This window comes from Sus scrofa, chromosome 1, assembly GCF_054392235.1.
Source record: "Sus scrofa isolate SSC_HxYL_T2T_F1_AM1 chromosome 1, Sscrofa_HxYL_maternal_Yorkshire_Landrace_v2.0, whole genome shotgun sequence".
Taxonomy (NCBI): Eukaryota; Metazoa; Chordata; class Mammalia; order Artiodactyla; family Suidae; genus Sus; species Sus scrofa.
The window spans coordinates 127359075-127382733 of record NC_139383.1 but is presented as its reverse complement, the minus strand read 5'-3'; the positions used below and the strand labels follow the sequence as shown (position 1 = coordinate 127382733).

The 23659-nt window shown below is 36.0% G+C and overlaps 2 protein-coding genes across 12 annotated transcripts in view; one reads left to right on the top strand and one right to left on the bottom strand.

The window, feature by feature from the left end:
- LOC110261071 (uncharacterized) overlaps positions 1 to 23659 on the top strand; it is an 856894-nt gene that overhangs the window by 633821 nt on the left and 199414 nt on the right. The window contains exons 7-8 of the mRNA XM_084969796.1: positions 8301 to 8353; positions 22844 to 22953. Of these exons, the coding sequence (XP_084825922.1) occupies positions 8301 to 8353; positions 22844 to 22928 (138 nt within the window). The 3' untranslated portion in view covers positions 22929 to 22953. The remainder of the gene's footprint in view (positions 1 to 8300; positions 8354 to 22843; positions 22954 to 23659) is intronic.
- The window catches only part of WDR72 (WD repeat domain 72), a 215829-nt gene that overhangs the window by 102391 nt on the left and 89779 nt on the right, over positions 1 to 23659 (bottom strand). The gene's annotated exons all lie outside the window — the stretch shown is intronic.

Here is a 23659-nt window from a genome sequence, read left to right as displayed (position 1 = left end):
GTGTCACCTTTGCAGAGCCTCAATTAAAGGTAATCGAAACTCTGGGTTGAAGAGAAACTGCTGTCTCTCTCTTAACTAACTAGAAGGATTTAACTTGAGGAATTTTCCCAGAAAAGAGTTTTACCAGAGATAAATTTTATCTAAGTGCTCCCATCTATATGGCAGGGCAAACATCTAATTACCAAACCTGTGTTCTTCTTATCATCCTATGAATGACCCCCCTGTCCTTGAAAGCTTCAGACTCCTAACCATTTCCTTAGCTCAGGAAGTCATATGTACCTCATTTACTTTTCTGTCTATGACTCTCTCATGTATGTAGGATTCCCATTAGTACAAAATTAAATTTGAGTTTCTTCTATTAATCTGTCTGTCACTTTGATTCTCGGACCAGCCAGAAGAACCTCAAAGGGTACAGGAAAGTTCTCTTCCTCTCTGACACCCGAATGACCCACTGGGGATGAGTCAGACTAAAAACTCCTGGCTAACCAGGTATGGATGAATCCATGTAGCAGATCAGAAAATAATAACAAAAACATACAAAGATTCTGCACTCTGGTTACTCTGTAAAATTCTAAATTCTTCCTATTCTTTTACTAAACAAAAACTGTAAGTCAGAGTTAATGAATTGCAAGTATACTTCATTCCAAAAAAAAAAAAAAAAATAGGAATTCTAGAAAATGTACCTATACCCTAGGGAAAGTATCCACATCGAAAGATTTGTGACAATAGAAGTTTTTCAAGTAAGAATGATACAGAGGATGAGGGAAAATGTGGTATCTGTGTACTGAATATTATCACTGAGAGATTACATGATGATTAACCAATGAGTTAAATGTCACAGAAAAGGTAACAATTCCTTGAAGTAAAAAATTTTCTGAGAAACAAGTCTACAATGAAGATGAATTTATAACCTAATATATAAGAAGATATCTTTACAATTCATGCCACAAAAAGCAGAACATATGCTACATGGATACAAAAAGGAATTACACTAGCTGCCTACATTTTTGCTACTCAAAACTTCAGATAACTACTTTTAGTTCATGACAAATTAACAAATCCTAGAGATTTTGAAAATATAAGTTTGTTTCTAGTCAAGGTAGCAAAGTTTAGACTTTGAAACAAATTATTTCTTTCAAATGGATGCCAATAATGGATGAAATATTTTTTGAAAAAAATTTTAAAAGATTCGGACAAGCTCAAAAACAAAATACACATCTCTGAGGATCAAAATGGGTCAGAAACACAAAATGCTGACTGGAGGTGAAGTCACAGACCTTAGCAACAGATTTAGAAGCAGGTGGTCAGGCTTTAGAGTCCAGCCCCTGAAGTTATTGTCGCTATGGAGGGTAGACAACCTAGAACAATTTTAATGTGTAATTAAAGCAACCCACAAGCTCATTCACTAATTATACAGATATATACTTAGTGTCAATACAGTCCACACCTCATTGTGGACTGAGGGCTTTCAAAGATAGACAGAGGCAACAATAACACCAACAGGGAAGATCAGCTGAGAGGGAGAGAGAGAAAAACAAAATACATCAAAACAAACAAAAAACAACAGAAAAAAAATTCCACTAGAAATGAGCCTATAAATCAAAATTTCAAAACATTGTAAATCTAATAGAAATACAGCTAAAAAATAAAAGCTGAGACACATATTTACTCCAGATGAAATCAGTGCTTTAGAGTGGACTGAAAAAAGATCAAGAGAAATTGAAGGAAAAACATCCACAAAAATGGACACAGAGACATGAAAGAAAAAATAAAAATAAAATGAATAAGTAAGAAACAATTACTAGAAATATTAAGAAAATATAATAATTGTATTTAAAATGCAGTAGAGGCAGACTAGAAAACTATGAATAAGTATATGGCAATGGTTTGCGAAACACAGCTACATCTATCTATATGACTATTTTTTCAACTTGGAAAAACTCCCCTTATGAAGTAAACTTAGGTAGTTGTTTTCACTTATGAAAACAATGAATAGTGCCCTGGAACCACTTACCTGTCTAGATCCCTAAATCCATGCAAATAGGAAAGCACTGGAATTTCTGTTCTCCGTGGGCAGGAATTTGAAATATATTTTCTTGCAAAATCACTAAAAAGGTAGTAAACTTGGTAGACTTTGAAATGCTGCTTTTAATAATATATGTCCTTAACACCATGAGTTTAAGGAACTTTATTTAGTGAGCTGGCCTAGCAACCAAGTACCTTTTAAGTCCCTGTTGTCATTGTTTCTTAGGGAAAATGCCATCAAAGCCCCAAGCAAACAATTTACAAACTTTGGGAATATAATTCATCCTCACCCTCACTTTGGGACTGCTTATTTGTTTTTCTTTTATTGCTTCAACACATCCACTGATAGGCCCTGGCTTTAAGTTACACTTTACTATCACTTATTCTTTATAAAACTTTTATTAAATCTTGAGTGAAGTGGCACCTCATTCAATTTTTAATCATACTTTCGTCAATAAAGGTGAAAGTTTTCCATGTTAACATCCCAGTTAAACCTATTTCACTGTCAACATGAGGTTCTAGAAATTAAGTTAAAAACATTTGTAAAATTCAATAATAACCTGATCTACCATACCAAAACACAATTAATTACTGTAATAGCAAAAACAAGATAATCTTTTAAATTAAGTAAATACATATTTAAAATGAATATCCAACCAAGTACATTGAGACTTTTAAAACATTAAATTAAATTAAGTTAAATTAAATTAGATTTGGAGGAACAGATTCTTCTAATTAGATCTGTTACCACATTTTCTATAGCTTACACATCACAAACATTACTATAAATTTTATAGGAAATGCAGCCTTGAGATCAAATAATTTAAGCCAACTGTATAATCTTCATTTAATAATTGCAAATTTAGAAACTACTGTGTGAACTTACGATGCTCAAGATTTAAGATAAATTTTGTCATTAAACCTTAGAAAACACTAATGTTACAGGTTTTACACAGGTTTTTGTAGCCTCTGATAGAAGTTAAGACGTGGGTCTGTGCTCTTGTCCACAGTTTCACAAATAACTTATAGAGCCAAGATTTAAGTCCAAGTCATTTTAGCTTCAAGTCCATGGGTTGTTTTTTTTTGTTTGTTTTTTGTTTTTTTGGTGTGTTTTTGTCTTTTTGCCTATTCTAGGGCTGTTTTCTGCGGCATATGGAGGTTCCCAGGCTAGGGGTTCATTTGGAGCTGTAGCTGCCGGCCTATACCAGAGCCTTGGCAATGCAGGATCTAAGCCGCATCTGCAACTTACACCACAGCTCACAACAATGCCAGATCCTTAACCCACTGAGCAAGGCCAGGGATAAAGCCTGCAGCCTCATGATTCCTAGTCGGATTCGTTAACTACTGCGCCACAACTGTAACTCCTCAAGTCCATGTTTTAACAGTTGCTTTTGTTTGGCTTTTTTCTTAACACCTTTATTGAAATGCCATTTGCATACCATAAAATCTATCTGTTCTAAGTGTTCAATTCAGTGGTTTTCAATAAATTTACAGAGTTGCGAGGCCATCACCATAAGCCAGTTTTAGAGCATTTTCATCACCTCCAAAAGAACTCTTGTGACTATTTGCTGCCACTCCCACTCCTCATCCCTACTTCCAGGCAACCATTTCTATCACTTCCAGTTTTCCCTTTCTGGATATTTTATACAAATCTAATCATTCAATGTGTGGACTTTTGCATCTGGCTTTTTTCACTTTAGCATAATATTTTTGAGACTCATGTTGTGGCATATATCAATATTATATTCTATTTTTATTGCTGCATCTCTATTAGCTTTATACTGGATAAATAACCTTATAATTGAAGAGAAATTCAAATCTTCTAACACATCCATCTGAGATTCCTTTATGCTACTAAAAACATTTCCTTTACATAGCATTTCTTTCCTTCCACATTTTAACCATCTGAGTCTAGGGACTTTTACCATTTTAACCTGGCCTTTCACAGAACATCTTTACTTGCTATGGGACTCAAACTTAGGCTGCACAGCACTCTCAGAATAAGCTGGGTTTAAAAAGTGCTTTGAACATATTACTTTAAAAAAAGAATATAATCACCACAAGTTCCAACATGCCGGTAGAATAAAGTTCAACTCCACTGGGTTGGTATACACAGACACCCCGTCAAGTCCCTTTCTTCCCCCATTTTTAAAAGTTTTACTGAAGTATAGTTGATTTACAATGCTATGTTAATTTCTGCTGTACAACAACATGATTCAGGTATACATATTCACATATCCATTCTTTTTCAGATTCTTTTCCCATATAGGTTACCGTAGAATATTGAGTAGAGTTCCCTGTGCTATACATCAGGTCCCTGTTGAACATCCATTCTATGTACAATAGTGTGCATGCCAATCTCAAACCCCTTTCTCCCTTTCTTGTGTAACTTTACTATTCCTCCTCCTTTATTTCTTCATATTTTTCTGATTCACCTACATGTTTGACTTATTTCCAAGTGTGTGCCTTTGCCTTTGCTTGTTACCTCAACAACCACACTTCTCCTTTTCAGGCTGTAGCTCAAGTCCTACCTCCTTAGTGCTACTTACTGTCTATAGGCCTCCAGTCCCATATTCTCTCTCTCTTTTTTTAGCTCTTCAGTAATTATTCTCTATATCACTCTTTTAGCTTTAGGAAATCACAGACATTTTCATGTGTGAAAGTTTAATCTTCCCTAAAAAGTGAATGAAGTGACTTTAATCTAGGAACTGTATCTTCTGTTGTGAGCTATTTAAGAGCAGAATTCATGTCTGATTCTTTTCTTTTTTTGGCTATTTCTCAAATCAATATTTTGCAAATAGTAATGTTCAAGAAGATTCATGGAATGGAAGATTTTTTTATCCTCCTACACAACCAGCAAAAATGAATGCATGAAATTGCACTAATGAATTACAGCAGTTTCTCTTTAAGTCTAAGACAGGAAGTGAATAAAAGCACACTTTAACTGTACTAACACCACTTCACCAACAAAGAGCTGGGAATCATTTCTCAGATATGTGTGTCCCATCACCTACTGTAATATTAGATGGAATCTTTTTTTTTTTTACAGGTGAAACAAAAAAAGTTCAACACCATAATGGGGCTGGTGGGAGTAGCTATCTCAATCACTGCAAAATATTCCTGGTGCCTTAGCAAAAAGTAAGACATGCTCAGGTCTAATTCTCCTTTCCTTCCAATCAGACAAGAGAGGGTTATCCTGGAATAAGAAATGACACAAAAAGAACAATGACAGATTTCTACGCCATTGCAACATGTCAAAAGCTTGTGTAATATAGTCCTGGAAGTCAGGAAAAGATGTTTAGTCACTGGTACTTGAACAAATAAAATATTCTTCTAGATTTGTAATCAGGATCTTATACTTTCTTCTTAATCACATTTTCTTTGGTATATGTGTTTCACCAAATCACAGGGAAACATACTGAAAAGTCAGATTTTTTTCCTTTCAAGTATCAAGAAGGTATCATTTGTGCAGTAAAACATGCTTATTAAACCATGGTTACTATAGTACTAGGCTTCTCACTAAGGCAGTCTGCTTTACCTCCTGGCAGCGCATTCTTCCAGTGAACCAGGCTTAAATCCATATCCCATCTTTTCCTTTTCTGAAGTCCTTTCTTTATTCAGTGCCTCTTAGACCATGCTCCTTCCTTCACATTTTTTTAATGATTCATTCACTTATCTATCAAAGGTTTACTAAGCGTCTACTACATTCTGTGTGTGGTGCCACACCTGGAAGACTCAGTGGTGGGCAAAACAAACATGGTTCCTGAAGCATGCACCTTGAAGCCTAGCTCATCTCACTCAAAATCCTATTTTTTTTTTTTTTTTTTTTTTGGCTTTTGAGGGCCCACACCCATGGCATATGGAGGTTCCCAGGCTAGGGGTCGAAACAGAGCTGTAGCCGCCAGCCTACACCACAGCTCATGGCAATGCTGGATCCTTAACCCACTGAGTGATGCTGGGGATCAAACCTGAAACCTCATGGTTCCTAGTCAGATTCGTCTCACCTCACTCAAATTCTTTCCCAACCTCCTCTCCTGACTGCAATCTGTGCTTGGCACTACTGCCTGATTCTTTTGCTGGTAGTAATTTGTCTTGGCCTTTTAGCTGTTTTGATTTCTCTGCCTCCACATCCTTCCCACAATGCCCTAACACCTATCTACAGAAATTCTACCCCTAAAGAAAGCTCATTTCCCTAAACAAACCTTTTCTTTCTTTGTGCGTGCATGCATGCGTGCGTGCGTGTGTCTTTTTAGGGCCACACCCACAGCATATGGAGGTTCCCAGGCTAGGGGTCGAATCAGAGCTGTAGCTGCTGGCCTATACCACAGCAAGCCATGTCTGCGACCTACACCACAGTTCACAGCAACATCAGATCCTTAACCCATGGAGCAAGGCCAGGGATCAAACCTCCATCCTTATGGATGCTAATCAGATTCGTTTCCTCTGAGCCATGACAGGAACTTCCCACAAACCTTTTCTAATTCCCTCTTCTGTTTGTAACCTTGCCTTCCTTCTTTGGATTTCTTTTGTGACATTTTTATTTCTTTTTTCAACCTTTCCCTTTTGTCATCATCATATGCGCACATATTATTTTCTTCACTTACTCTAAGCTCTGAAAAGCTGAGCATTACCTCAACCTCAGAGCATTATGCCAACAGGAGTTTGTTCTGTTAAGAGTTCATAAAACATGAGATCTCTAGCAGAAGACTTCACTAAGCCTAAAAGTTCAGGTCAGCTCAGTCATGTAACTATGGAGAACAAGCATATCTGTTTCAAGGCATTCTCCCTCTACACTATCTTCAGTATTTCGATACTGAAATTTAATGATTAAGTTGTTATTCCAGGTCTTTTTGAAAAATAACAAATAAAAGCCAGCATATTTTAAAACGTCATTATTAAGTATGCCTTTTTTAATGGTAACTTGGGCTTCAGCCCTCAAGTGTTAGTCTTACGCATTTCCTTAAACCCATCTCTAACCTCTTGGTGACCACAGGAATTCACTTAAGAAACTGTCGCCTAAGTGAAAAATAAGTGCTTCACAACACTAGCCCATTTAAGCACCTAATTACAGGGTCAGTCAAGAGTTAATGTGCTTCATAACAGATTGCCTTCGACAGGGAGGCCCTGTCTACCCAGAGGTTCAGTTACAGTGCTCCCCCTCCTGGGTCCTGGTATACTTAGATGTCATTACTCTGACTTTGAGCTATGACTCCTCAAAATTTCATTGATGCAGAATTTGGGATTGTTTGGAGAAGGACAAAATGTTCCCTACTTAAGCCGATTTGCCATAGATTACAAATTAAAAGCACTGTTTTCTAAGCTTTCTCTGAACTTCTGTGCCTAAAATCATAAAACACTGTTCTGGTTCTTTTAAAAAAATCTTTGAAATGGAATTTCAGGATGAAAAGATATGTGGCTTTAAAATACTGGTTAAATTGTTAGCTGTGCCCCAGTAAGATTATTTCAAATTACACTTCAACCAAAAAATGAGTATGTATAATTTATTTTGTCATGTTATTAAAGGGTTCATCACTTCTTTTAGAAATCACTAATTATAAAAATGTGTATTGATGATTTCTAGTGAGAAAAACTTAATGACTATTTTTATAATTTTCTGTGATTTGTGTTAGTATTTGCCCAATTTTCTATTTTACTATTTATCTTTTCCTTATCAATTGGCTAAAGCTCTTTTTTTGTAAAGACATTAATCCTCTATTGATATATTACAAATGTTTTTCAAGTATCATTAGACTTTAAATTTATAGATCTTTTGGGGTTTTGAAATATGTTTTTTTTGAATTTAAATAATAAAACTATAATTTTTTTCAAGTATCTTTTGGGAATTTTCCCACCCTAATGCCCTTCAAAATTACTAAAAAATTATTATTTTCTTTTAATAATCCATCTCTGTATATTTAAAACTTTTATTCATCTGAAGTTTATTTTTGTTAAGTGTAGAGAGCTGGGATGTAATTTTATATTTTTTCTAGAAATTACACTCAGTTATACGAAAGCCACTTAATAACTTTCCTTTATGATTTTTAGTACCATCTTTTCCAGAGAGCAAAATTATAATTTACATATATCCTCATTCCTGAATCCTTTTGTTCTTTTCCACTTATCTATTTGTCTGTTGTTGAACTACTAGTGAACTCTACTGCAGATACATGGATAGACAGATAATAATATTTGATATCTAATAAAAAAAGTCCCATGTCCATTTTTCTTCATTTTTTAAACTTTCCTTAGCTCATTTTATACATTTATTTTTCCAGAAAAATTTTATAATCAACTCACCAAGTTCTCAAAAACCTAGCAGCAAGATTTGGTAAGTTATTTTTATTAAATATATAGCTTTGTGAATACAGAAATCTTTAAAATACTGTACTTTCCATCTGGGATTACATTATATTACTAAACAAAATATTTTTCATGTCTAGTAATTTTTAAAATGTGTTTGCATACAAATCTGGCATATTTATTATTAAATTTATCCCTATTTATTTTCTATTTTTTATATTCATTGTATTTTATAACTATTGTTTTTAGTGTTAGTATTGGAGTTTGTTTTATTTTTAGCACTAGCATGCTTAACCTTATTTTTTTTATTAGCTTTTCTGTTCTGTTTATTTGTTTTTAATGTAGAGTATCCACAATTATTATATTAAAAATAAGTATTTTGTCCCATTCTTATTCCTTTCATTTATTTTTCTAATCCTTTGGCATTTGCTAAAACTGCCAGAAAAAAAAATTGGATAATGGTGGGGATGGTAAATTATTATAAATTAAATAAAATAGTAATTAATTTTAATTATAAATTAAATAAAAAGTTAGATAATGGTGGGGATGGTAGATTATTATAAATTAAATTGGCATTATTATTGCTTTTTATTTAAAAAATCATTTGTTTCATTCATTTTTTTAATTTTGGGTAAATTGGAATGGTTTTTCTAGGTTGATGTATATGAATAACCAACCCTCTCTGATCCCTGTCTTTCACATTTGATTTATGCAGTAATTGCAGTTAAACAAATCATACTAGGTTCATTTTAACATGTAAACTAGTAACAATTGCATATTAACATATAGTCCCAAATAGGATCCCCCACCAAAGATTTTCTGAAAGACAAAACTAAAAGAGTATTTATTGGAATCTTGGTTAAAAATTTAACCAGGGCAGATGTTTATGTGCTGATATAGAAGGATGTCCATCATATTTTTGACTTAACCAAAACAACTTGTAGAATAGAATCTAAATATAATCTCATTTCTACAGGAAAAAGAAATTTATACACATTTACACAGACCTACACACATGCTTTTATTTTGTGGTCTAGAAAAGAACACATCAACAATATAATAACAGAAGCTAACATAAGGGCTGGGTTTGAAGAGTAAGAGAGGCTTCTTTACTATTCATAAATGTCAGGGTCCTCCCTGTACTGTCAAGCACATACTTCCTAAAATTCACCCTTGATCCATTAGTGATACATGAAAGCCAATAATGCTACATTGTATTTTGGAAAGTCTTAAATTACAACATAAACTGTACCTGAAAAGTCAAGTTACTGTATATTTTACTGACATGATATCCAGGAAAAGAAAATGCTTTTACATTTTCCCCCTCAAATACATCAAGACATGCCATCTACTTTAACTGATTTAATACACATAACCACATAAAAATTTCATGGAAAGTACAACTTAAATGCTGTTTTATCTCTTTACCTTCTTGTCTCTGAAGGCTGTTTACTACTGAGATTCAGCTTATTCTGGGAACTGTGCTACCTTTCTTAAACTACATATTTCCATTAGCTGATGGAAAGCCCCCACATTGGTTTACCCTCTTTCCTAAGACACTAGTCATTTTCCTAACAAGACAAGCTCCTGATGAACAGGCTCCTTCTTTGCCTGCCATCTTGCCCTTTGGCTGATTCAAAGGTAGAAAATTCAAGTTAGAACGAATTGTTAATAAATATAACAGTAAATTAATATGTATTCAGTGCTAAAAAGCTTTCACACAGTTTTTATTTTAGAATTATTTTCTCTAAAATACAGACTCACAGCTAAGCCAGATACTGACTTGAGAATTATTTGGTTTATGAATATATATGATATGGAGTATAATGAGTTGCCTGGTCTCTATGCCAATAACAAGTTAGTTAATTAATTGTAGAGTTCCCGTTGTGGCTCAGTGGTTAACGAATCCAACTAGGAACCATGAGGTTGCGGGTTCAATCCCTGGCCTTGCTCAGTGGGTTAAGGATCCTGCATTGCTGTGAGCTGTGGTGTAGGTTGCAGACGCGGCTTGGATCCTGCGTTGCTGTGGCTTGGTGTAGGCCGGCTGCTACAGCTCTGATTAGACCCCTAGCCTGGGAACCTCCATGTGCTGTGGGAGGAGGCCTAGAAAAGACAAAAGACAAATAATAATAATAATAATAATAATAATAAATTAAAAAATAATTAATTATAATAGTTTTATTTAGTAAAAGACTTTTGTTCTGCAAGTCAAATAGTCCCTTGGAGTGCGGAAACAGGTTATTAGGAACTTCTTTTTCTTTCTGAAATGCCTTTCTCTATCTGTTCTTGAAAAGACAATAGAGTGCCATAGTTGTTTTGAAGCACAAAGCGCTATGGTTTCTAAAATAGTTGGGACCTGGCTAGGGACATACTTCCTACCAAACTGCATTTTGGGTAATCAAATACAGTGCTGAAAATCTGGTCTTAATAAAATCACAAGTGGTGGAGTAGAGGCTGAATATGGTCTGGAGTTTTCCAGTTCCTCATAAATCTGGTTTTAGTCCAGAATGATTCTAGATGTTTGTTAAATTAAAAGCTGAAACATGTGTCTTTGTGTGTAGAAAGAGAAAATCACACCCTTTTCAATAATTTATCAATTTCCACAACCTAGCCTAAAGTACTTAGATTTTAATTAAAAATATTTCCATGGAGAATTATAATAACATGTCATTTAATTTTATATATGAAACTAAATGTATGAAGGACTACTTTATCCATTAAAGATGTACACAATAACAAACTTTTAATACACTACTCAGATCCCCATTTATAAAGACAAAATCAGGTTTAAGTTTTGTCTTTAATTGTAAATGGCAAGTTAATATTGCTTTCTGTATAATTATTTCAGGAATAAATTCATATTATGATTCGAGGAATATGGGGTATATATGTGTCAGTTATGAAATGAAGCAATCCTTGAAGTAACTCAACTATTTAAAGAAGTTAAGAGTGTCCATATTCTTATTGATTTTTACTCATTCTATAAAGTTTGTACCGTTTTAAAGCAGACCCAAACACAAACCAAAAACAAAAACTGCACTTCCTAAATACAACTGGAAATGTGAAATAAGATTTATTTTACCACCTCTGTGGTTGCAATTAGCAAAATCTCTTTTTTAAGCTATGCTTAGTGCTATATTGCTGATCTTCGGATATTTTTATGGAAAAAAAAATTTGATGTTCAAAAGTGCTCATTTATATTTCTCCATGGGAATATTTTCTTCATTGACAGAAACCGGTAACTAACTATTTTTATACAAGGATTTTTTTTTTTTTTTTTTATTGATTGACTAAATGAAAAAGAGCTACAAAGGGCTTTGCTCATATTGGACCAAATACATTTTAACATTTGTAACATTTATAACTGAACAGGTAGTGGTTACAAAAAACATATATCTTACAAAGATATGAAAAACCATTGGTGGAATGATAGGAATGAACAAATAGCCCAACAATGCATAAATCAAATAAGGTGTAAATGAAAGTGCCAGCCATTCATTTTTAGATCCCTTTAGATCCGCTCTAGGGCCAGTGGAGAGCAGCATGATTGGCAGCACAAATAGAAGACAGCTTCAATCTGCAGCTGATGCACAGGAAGAACATGGGGAGCTGAGTTTACAATAGAGATGACATTACCAAACTAATGGCACTGGCAATCATGGGCCACCACGCATCCCAAGTATCAGCAGGGCATCCATTTTCAGCTAAGTGTTAGAGTACCTTTTGGCTTTCTCTCACCACTGCAGGGGTAAAACAACCTAGTGCAGGGAAACCTACTGACTGGTAATAAATTACTATATTGGATACTTTTTGTTTTCTTTCAGCAATGACTTTACTGTGTATTCTTGCTATCATTACCAATTAAAGTAGAGCCTGCTTTAGCGAACTGTATCTAACGGTACATCAGTCCTGATGCTCCAGTTGCTTTGGCAAGTATCACAGGGTCAAGAAGCTCCTTTGACCTTTATCATCTAAGTCTTTCTGACCACTCACTGTTTGAAACAATCTCTGCTGAACAGATGGACACTTTCTGAGACACTATAAAGCTTAGAATATAAAGATAAATGAAATTGTGTTTCAGGCTTCAAATTGGTTTATGAGTATAAAATATTGTTAGTGTATCCAACAAACTCTCTAGCTTTAAACACATACTCTAACTCTGGCTAATGGGCAAAACTGCTTGCTTCTTTCTTTAATTGTAGGTGTTGTTTTTTAAGTCTGAGGAACAGAATTTTTTTTAAGCGTGACTGAGGGTTACTTAGTTACATGTTAATTGCTATAACAACAGGCCATTTAAAAATGTAGGATTTACTTTTCATTACTGTGCAATCATATTATTGCATTTTTAAAAATTAACGATACATTGAGAAAGTTATACACTGAAAAATAAGACTCTAAATGTTAGATAAAGTAAAAATAAAGATTTTAATTGGTCTTAGGCTTAAATTTTTTCTCTTAAACATCATTCACCTACTAGACGGAGAGTCTAGTATTTTTACATATATTGATATGACAGTAAAATAAACATCAGCTCTATATTTTATTAATCTGTTTGTATTAGTATATCATCATGGTTATTTGAATATTTTGAAATGTTTAACCTAAAGCAGAAGATATATTTTTTTTCTTCACTTGAATTAAAAGCTAGTCTCCGTTAAAGAAAATGATCATATAGTTTATTGTTCAAACCAGTCCACTTTTGAGAGTGAAATACTGCACTATTAATAATTACACTGGAACAATAGGCACATACCAGGATTGTCCCTGTGAACCTGGATGTATGGTCACCTGATCTTAAAGGAAAATGCCAATGAGTATGTTTATTTTTTGCAAAAATCTATATTTCTGTATTATCTTGAAATGTGACTATTGTTCTCTAAATCACAATTATAACACTATAAATCTATTTTTTAAAAGACTAAAAAAGATGTTTTTGTTAAACTTTCTGGTTCAATTTATTTATTCTAATTCTTAAAAAACTTCTCATTTGTAGTAAGCAAAAAACCCAAAGTCTCAACTATAAGGAGACTACTAAATTATTTAAAACTTTTTTTCCCTATATTTTATGCTTATAAAGTCCACGCAATTAGTATCCTGTTACGGTATATCCAAAATAATCTCTCAGCAATCAACTACATTTCCCTAAGGCTAACAGATTTGGTTGCAGGCAAGAGAGAAACAATAGATATAACTGATTAAACAAACCACTCACCACTTTGGGATAACTAATTAGTTTAGTGAGAGAGGGAGAGATAGAGAAAGGGAAAAAACAAGGTAAACACAATTACCAAGGGGTCAGAAAGAATGTTTCAGAGGCTCCTGGGTTGGAAATTGGCTAACATACTAGGGACAAAGATTAGGGACAAATGTATCCTTCCCAGAAAAAAAGAACCACAGTCACAGGTGTGTCCTCAATTCATGAAAAGGGACAAAAAATCAATGCCAGCTTTAAAATTTTAGTGTTTTATAAGTAATTCCAAAAACAAATGCTCAACACAATCTTCTTTTCAGACAATGAAATACTGGAGTGAGAGAGATCGACTTGGGGGAAAGGCTCAGAGAGTTAAGAAAAAAATGACAAGTTGAGGTATGGCCAAATAGGAATTGTGTAAAATAATTCCCATAACCAAATGTTATGGACTGTCTGTCATCCTCCTCCCCTTCCCTGTAATTCATATGCTGAAATTGTAATCTCAATATGGTGGTATCTGGAGATGGGGACTTTGCAAGGTGATTAGGTTATGACAGTGGGATTAGTGCCCTTAGAAGAGTTCAGAAAGCTAACTCACTTTCTTTCCACTATATGAGGGTATAACAAAGAGCCATATGCAACCAGGAAGAGGGCCTTCACCAAACACCAACTTGGCCAGCACCATAATCTTCCCAGCTGCCAGAACTGTGAGAAATAAATTTCTGTTGTTTAACAGGCTATGATATTTTGGTGCAGCAGTCCAGACTAAGATTTTTTTTTTTCTTTTTTGCTTTTTAGGGCTGCATCTGAGGCATACGGAGGTTCCCAGGCTAGGGGTTGAATTGGAGCTGTAGCTGCTGGCCTACACCACAGCCACAGCAACACCAGATCTGAGCTGTGTCTGTGACCTACACCATAGCTCACAGCAGCACGGGATCCTTAACCCACTGAGCAAGGCCAAGGATCCAACCTGCATCCCCATGGATGCTAGTCAGATTCGTTAACCAATGAGCCATGATGGGAACTCCCTAAGATTTTTTTTTTTTAATATAGAAATAATTAAGGGTCTTTGCTGATAAACTTATCTAACTTTCTACTGAAACCAAAACATTCTTCTAAAAGGTGGGTCATCACCAATGTTAGAGAAGATATAGAAAAGATAGTCTTATTTTGCTACAAAGCTATGGTAAGGATACCATCAGAATGCTGGATAATTCTTGCTAGATCTCAGGAAAAGAAATGCTTCACTATTGTAAAAATCATGACAACATAGAATATGAAATGCTAACTCAGACACCAAATTCTGAATTATAGAAGAGACCTAAAAATACTGATACATATTTAAAGATTTTTTAAAAAAATAGTAAGAAAAATAAGAGACATTTGAAAGTGATCCTAAACTTTATAAAAATACCTTTTGCTATATTGTTTTTGTCTTTACTCTGTGGTCTACTTAGCATCCCACCAAAAATTTAATTAAACTAATAAAAGTTTCTACTATGGGACATCAGGTTAAGGATCTGGTGTTATCCCTGTGGAGTGCAGGTTTGATCCCTAGTGCAACGCAGTAGACTAAAGGATCTGGTGCTGCCGCATCTGTGGCATAGGTTGTAGCTGCAGGTCTGACTGAATCCATGGCCTGGAAACTTCCATGTGCTGTGGGTGCAGCACCCTCCCCCCAAAAAAAGTAGTCATATCAAATTGAAAAGCAATCTCATTTAAAAGCTAAATTACATATAGCATGGAAGATAAAGTCCCATATGCTCTCTTTAAATAGCAACTGTTTCCTTCATTTTTGTATCTCTCTGTATATAATTATCAATTAAGATAGCAAGCATATGTTGCTAAATTACTCTGCAGTCACACCCCAAGGGATGAAAACTAATTAAAAGAGATGTACTGTAGATTAACTAATTTGACTTACTTCAAACACCTTTGCTTCCCAACCAGGACTTTTAAGTCAGTGGTATCATGCTGACGTTTTCCAAACACCATACCAATAAGCTTATAATTGGCCAAAAAGTCAGAACGGATGTCAGTTGAAGGAAATAAAACTTAGAACTGGTTTGCCACTAAGTAGACTAAAGGACAGGAAAAAAAAAAAAAAAAGGAAAGGAAGAAAAGTGCTTCTTTTCTTTGGAATGATTCTTGTGTGTTTTTATATAAATAACCAAACACTTATTTTGGATATATAATCTCTGTGTGGCCACCAGGTATTAGAGTCAATTAAAATCAACACATACTATTAAATTGAAAGAAATACCTAGAGAATAACCTCACGTTTAAAAAAAAAGGTGTATAATATCAACTAAAGTAATAAAATGATTAAGTGAGGACACTCATTCTTTCAAATGGCTACATACGATAAATTACTACATATCTAGTAATTGACTGACAAATCAAGTCTGTAGACTACCTTCAAGAAGTAGGAAGTGGGAGACAAAATTGTGTACAAGCAGTTATAAATTTTAGCAAAGAGGGAGCATTATAAGATGATCTGTTAATGACAGTTAAAAACAGTGCTGTCCAGTGGAACGCTTTCACCTCTCTTCTTATGGCCTGTTCCACTCAATTATAATGGAATTCATCAGTCTTGCCTGCTGCAGGGGTTAGAAAACCATGGCCAACAGACTAAATATTGCTTACCACTTTTTTTTTTTTTTTGTCTTTTTGCTATTTCTTGGGCCGCTCTGGCGGCATATGGAGGTTCCCAGGCTAGGGGTCAAATCGGAGCTGTAGCCACCGGCCTACGCCACAGCCACAGCAACGCGGGATCCGAGCCACGTCTGCGACCTACACCACAGCTCACAGCAACGCCGGATCCTTAACCCACTGAGCAAGGGCAGGGATCGAACCTGCAACCTCATGGTTCCTAGTAGGATTCGTTAACCACTGCGCCACGACGGGAACTCCCGCTTACCACTACTTTATTCTTAAATAAAAGATCGCTGAAACACAGAAATGCTCATTTGTTTATGTATTGTCAATGGGTGTTTTGGCATTACAAAGGCAGAGTTATGTACTCCTGCTAGAGACTGTATGGCCCACAAAGCCAAAAATATTCACTATCTGACCCTTGACAGAAAACGTTTGATAACCCCTGGCCTATTCTAATTGAATAGGAATTTTAAATGTATACAAAAAAAAAAATTTTAGACACAATCACAATATAAATATAAAGCATGCCACTTAAAATGTTGAACTCCCGGAGTTCCCGTTGTGGCACAGTGGTTAACGAATCCTACTAGGAACCATGAGGTTGTGGGTTCGGTCCCTGCCCTTGCTCAGTGGGTTAAGGATCCGGCGTTGCCGTGAGCTGTGGTGTAGGTTGCAGACGCGGCTTGGATCCCGCGTTGCTGTGGCTCTGGCGTAGGCCAGTGGCTACAGCTCCGATTTGACCCCTAGCCTGGGAACCTCCCTATGCCGTGGGAGCGGCCCAAAGAAATAGCAAAAAGACCAAAAAAAAAAAAAAAAAAAATTAAAAAAAAAATAAAATGTTGAAGTCCCTTAATTCAGGTAAGTTATATTCTAAAAGAGGACTCTCTCTTAAGGTTGTATTGGATGTTTTTATGCCACTTATGTGATTATCCACTACAAATTTAAGTTGTTCTCAGAGATTTAGGGCCAAGTCCAAAGCCTTCTTTTTATTTTCCTGCAGGACTATAAGACAGTCATCTTTCACTGTTCCCACTATATATTCAATCTTCAGGCATTACAACTTCCTATCAATCCCTTATTTACTGCCCCAAGCTTAGTATTGTGGGCTTTTGGACCTGCTGTTTGTTCCCCACAGCAAAATCTTATTCATGCATCAAGATTTAGACCCAACATGACTTCCTGCACTCTGTGAATGGCATGGATCTCACCATCTGCAGGGTTCTAGAAGTATTTTAGGCTGTAGGTCTACTAGAGCACATGTTTTGTATCATGGCTTTTACCAATTTGATGTTAAAAAACTCAACACCAACTAACAATTTTCTTTTCCTGCTGTGACTATGAAATAACTTCCTCTTCCTGACACACCCTTTCTTCTACTCCAATGATCCATAGAGCAAGCAATGTGATCTTTTCAAAATATAAATCAGAACTTTCACTCCTTTTCAGATAAACATGAAGAGACTCCCCTCTTACTAAAGGAGAACTCAAAATCTGTACTTTCCACCTCGAGCAGTCTTTGCCTACCTTACTCTCCAATACTGATTTCTAATTCTGTCTTGAATATACATCTCTCCAGTCACACAGGCCTTGACATCATTGCCTACTCAGGCTCATTCCTAATTAGGTCTTTGGTAGTAGCTGTTTGCTTTGCCTATAATACTCTTCTCTCTGCTAGGCACATGGATGTCTCCGTCTTGCCATTCAGGCAATATAAATGCTTCCTCCTCCTCTGACCTTCTCTGACTCCTCAGCCTAGACTAAATCCCCAGGCACTGTCTACCATGCTGGCTGATGTTAATTCCCTGCAAAGCCTTCAGAACTATCTTACATTCTTATTCTTTAAAAAAAAAAAAAATTATAGTCTATCTTCTCTTACTGGAAATGTAAGTGCCATGAGTGCCAGGACTTAGTTAAAATTCTTAGTATCAAGAAGTGTGAATACAGTAGGTGTTCAATGACTATTTACTGAATGAATAAAGGATTCTGTTCTGTATTCCATGCTGCAAAACTTGCATAACATATAGACATAGCAATTCTTTGTTTTCAAGTAGCTTAAGGCCTAATTGAGAAGTTAAGGCAAATACATACTTGTAAAATAACCAGGCAAGGCACAGTTAACTTACAAGCATTTAACTAGCAGATGAATATTAAATAGCATGCAGATACTGAAGTATGGGCATAATTTGCCTCGGTGGAGAGAAGAGCATCTCCTTTACATGAAATTAGGCAGGAAGAGATGAGAGGAGAGTAGAATCAGCAGGGCAGTCATGTGGAGGGCACCGGCCTTCTTCCCATTACCAATACACCTCCTTGGAGGAGGAGCAAATCTTATAAGGAAGAAGGGCAAATCCCATTAGGCTTGGTGTCTCTCGGGGCTTCTCACCCAGGCCACTACCCTATGTTCCCACAGTAAGAAGCAACCTAAAGCATTTACTGTCATGTACATCACAGAGAAGAATCAGCCCTTTCTTCACCAACATCTGACAAGAGAGGTTCAGTAATTTTCAAATGATCTATGAAAGCAGGAAGTGATGTTTGCCACTTAAGGAACAGGGGATTGTGCCAGAGACTTTGCATCTGGGAAATGAAACATATATCAGGACTCTTCATATTTATTATACTTATATTTCTAAAAGTTATTACAAACCTGTTGTTGCTAGCTTTGGGGATTTTTGTATCAAGGGGACGGCTTAGTAAAGTAATTATTTGAAGGGTAGCAGAGGCACAACCCTCAGGCTAATTTTGAGTGCTTATTTTAGATAACTTTGTTACCAGAAAAAGAAGTCTGAAATTTAAGGCAAGAAGAAGGCAATAATAGAAACTTTGCTAATATAAGAAACCATTTAACCACACTGCCTTTTAGTCTTCCTGAGCTCACTGTTGTGAACTTACCTGCAGCAGGTCATTCCTCCCTAATGTCCTAAATATCCTAAATTTCATCACCAGTTTCTTTTGGCTATGCCCACAGCATAAGGAAAGTCCCAGGCTAGGGATCGAACATGTACCACAGCAAGGACAACACGCAATCCTTAACCTTCTGAACCACCAGGGAACTACTTCATTACCAGTTTTAACAATTTTTTCTTCTAAACTTTTGAATTGATTTGGACTTATCTAAATATCAATATGCCTTTACAAACTTTTGAATTGACTGAAACTGGTGTCTAAATTATCAGTGGGGTAGCAGTTGTGTTTCAACAACTTCTTTGCTACTATTGACTGGTTTTACTACGTCACTCCCCTCCATAAGATCACACATAAAAACTCAATATGGGCTTGAGGCAATTGACTAACAAGGTAAATATCCATTTGGGGGTAAATGGGCAGTCGTTTTCATTTTTTCTGTTACAATTCAAAAAAGGAAGTATACTTCTCTTTTTGTCATGTATTTTTCAGGTTTCAGCTTTAGTAATTTTTCAGTCCATGGGTTGATTCAACAGATATTCCTGAATACCTTCTTTGTGTCCAAAATGTGCTAGGTGATGAGGATACCATGATAAAGTGACAGAGCAGGTCACTGGCCCCTGTTGTGGAAGGTGGAGAAGATAAAGAATGAAATAAAAAGGACACTGAGAAAGAGAAAAAGGGGAGGCTGGCTGCTACTTACTTTATGGGAAAGTGACACTGAAGCTTAGACTCCAAAGTGAAGAACCAGAGGGAAAATATTCTGACAGAAGACAAGCAGTAGGGGTAATATGAATTACTTTAATTAGGCCAATCAGCTGGGTATTAAAAATCCAGGTTATGGTCCAAATCTACAACTGACATTTTTCAATATCTTTTTTTTATAACTTTGAATTTTATTCCAAGGATAAATACAACTCAGATTAATAATAATTGAATGGCCATTTATGAGGCTCTTTTCTTTCCAACCAAGTCATGTTGGTGGAAGTTGAAAGACCAATTCATAAACTATACTATGTGTTCAGCAGATTGGAAAGTCATACTGAAGAATATGTACAATCCCTACTTGATAAGAAACCAAATTTAAAACTCAGAAGGTATGCTATAAGAGTAGATATTGTCCTCAGATTAGGAACTACAATAAAAATCACATGGTAATAGAGTTCCCTTGTGGTGCAGCAGATTAAGGATCTAGCCTTGTCTCTGCAGTGGCTCAGGTCACTGATATGATGCAGATTCGATCCCTGGCCAGGAAACTTCCACATGCCAGAGGCACCAACCCAAAAAAATAAAATAAAAAAGAAAATTACATGATAGTAATACTGATTATCAATTTGAATTTTATGAACCACCTTCTGATATACTAAAGGAGATATTTTCTAGATTCTGATTATGCATCAAGATCTCCAGCATGTGGAACTCCCTGCAGGGACAGATAGAGTGAAGAGGTCGCAAAGAGAAACAAGAGTTTGATTCAAATTTCAGAAACGACGAGTACCAGGACAGCTAATAAGGGCATTTAAACAAAGGTTAAATATTCCAGAACTGGAAGAAAAGAGTAATAGTCCTAAGACAGCAGATACCCTGTATTAGAATGATTCCTATCTATAAGCAGAATTGTAAGATTTCCCCCAAGATTCTCAGGCCCTGGTGAAACATACCTTCTTCCAGTTATTCAACCAAAGAGTAATCTAGGTAATGCCATGGTGGGATTGTGCTGGTATAATTAAGGTTCCAAATCACTTGACTTTAAGAGAGGAAGACTATCTGAGTTATCCTGACCTAATCACATTGAGCTTTTGAAAGCAAACAGTTTTTATGGCTGATGGTTGAGGGGGAGTCTGAGATTCAGAGTACCAGAGGGACTGAATACATAAGAAGTTCTCCACTGCTGGCTGGAAGATGAAAGGGACTATACGGCAAGGGATATGTGGCCCTTGTTAACAGCCGGTAAGAAAACAGGGACCCCAGTAGTATAACCACAAGGAACTGAATTCTGCCAATAATCTGAATAAGCTTAGAAGAGGACCTTAGACTCAGATGGTATAGCAACCCCAGCCCATACCTGGATTCCAGTCATGTAAATCCCTGAACAAAGAACCTAATGTCATGCCAGATTCCTGGCGCAGGAGAAATGGTGATATACTAAGTGTGTATTTTTTTTTTTTTTCTTTTTAGGACCGCACTCGTGGCATACGGAGGTTCCCAGGCTAGGAGTCAGATTGGAGCTATAGCTGCTAGCCTACACCACAGCCACAGCAACGCAGGACCCAAACCATGTCTGCGACCCACACCACAGCTCAGGGTAACACCGGACCCTTAATCCACTGAGCGAGGCCAGGGATTGAACCTACGTCCTCATGGATGCTAGTCAGATTTGTTAACCGCTGAGCCACGACAGGAACTCCATAAGCGTGTATTGTTCTAAGACTCTACATTTTTGGAAATTTGTTACATAGCAATAGAAAACTAAAAATCTTTTTTTTTTTTTTTTTTGCATTTGTCAACTACTTTTTAATTTGTCAGGTTAACAGAATATATTGCTAAAGATAACATGATGATTATCTCACCCACATCACATTTCAGCATCAGAGTCCTGGGCATTGAACTAGGGAAACTATTTCCAACTTTGACACACTCTTCGCATAAATGAAAAACGCAGTCACCTCATCATTTAAGGCAGAATGTAAAATACCATCATCCCAAAAGGTTCGGGTGGAAGCAGCCAGAGTGGTGATCAGTGAGAAATGAGATTGAGGATTCAGGCTCCTAAAGAGGCAACCTGGAAAGAAGATGTATACTAAGCAGGGTCATCAGACAGAAAAAAGAAAAATCAGAGCTCCAATCAAAAGCCAAGGCCTATCAACTAATCACAGCAAAGGCAGGGGGTTTCTGAAATTCTGGGACTACAGAAATATCCAAAACCAGCTTTAAGTACACCAAATCCCATGCTCAGGGGCAAAGAAATGTTCAAGAATGGGTTGGGGAAGTGAAGAGAGGACAACACAGGAACCCAGTTGTGAGAAAAACATGTCAGGCTGGAGTCTGGCTACAGGATTCATCCCTCAGTGGATTCAGCTATACTGGGACTAAGAGAAGAGAACCAGAAACCAGTAAGTCTCAGTTCTGGTTCTAAACCTAATTTACTGTGTGATTCACTCAATACTGAGCTCCAGAATCCTCCTAAGAAAGGAAAGAACAGGTAACTCAACCACTTCCAGTTTGAATAGGCTATGATGCTAAAACCAGAAATGATTTGATAAAGCTGTCCCCTCCATTACTACTTTTGATGTATCCAGATTAATATTTTAGTTCAGGAGCAAAAAGGAAATAAGAAATTTGCTGCCAGAGAGTATATGAGAAGACCAAGTTTTGTATAATGATACCTCTAGTAGGAGCTGGGAAGAAAGTAATAAAGATGAGTACAGCTTTGCATTTTGTAAGGTTTCAGAATAGCTTTCTAAAATCCATCAGGTCTCAAACAACATACGAAGAAAACAAAACAAGACAAACAAACAAAACCTAAAAATCTCAGTTCTATTTAGATGAACATGAAGTTAAACATATGTATAAGAAAGGTCCTGCTGCTCACAGCAGCCTCTTATGACCATTGTTAAAATATCTGGTAGGAATAATCATACATGAACTGAAGGCTTAGGCAGGGTATTTCAACTTAGAATAAAACAACTGTTTCCAAAGTAATATGAACTTCATAGTATGTAAGAAATTACCAATAATGTAATGTCTGTCATTATTTGTATTTAGTGTCATGAATGCCATTTGGAGATGCAGAGAACTGATTGTACCTTCAGGATGTCACTGTCAAAACCCAGTTCAGAAAAATGGATGAGTTTATTAGCTGGATACATTTTTCAGTAAGTTCATGGCCTTAATTCCAATGAAAAAACTGAAGTGTCTTAATACATTTTGTTTATACCAACATTGGGGAAATATTCCATAACAATAGATGCTTTCTTTTGTGAGAATTGTTTCCTGTTACATTTTTGCATTTGCTGCTCTCTTAGGGCCAGTTCAACGTAAGTCATTGGCACAGAAGTAGTGTTCCTATTGGGATTCCTTTAAATGGGTCCAGATGGTGCTCTCAGTCAATATGAGATATTACAAGCTTTTAAAAAGAAAGAGTTCTTCTTCTTTTCTTTCCTGTTATGAGCTACTAACCCTTTTAGTTAACTCAATATCTGAATTTCTACAAAATTTATTTTTCACTCCTCAAAATATCATTCTTTGTGGTTGTCATCACAAATAGGATATAAGCAGAAAATATTCCTGATGTAGGACAATGACTTGGTTACCAAGGAAACTCAAGTTTCTATAAAGGAGTAACATTTACCATCACCTTTTAATCAGAACCAGCTATTTGTTCAATAACAGAACATCCAAATCCACTGGAGTAAATTTGTATCCCAGCAGATTTAGACCTCATTCAGTAGGTTAAATAGGTCCATCTTTAGGTCCTACAAGAAGCTGGTCTTAGCAAATATGGAAAGTCACAGGTTTAAAAAAAAAAAAATTACAGCTGAGAAGAAAAAAGGAGGAAAGAAAAGAAGAAATGAGGGAGAA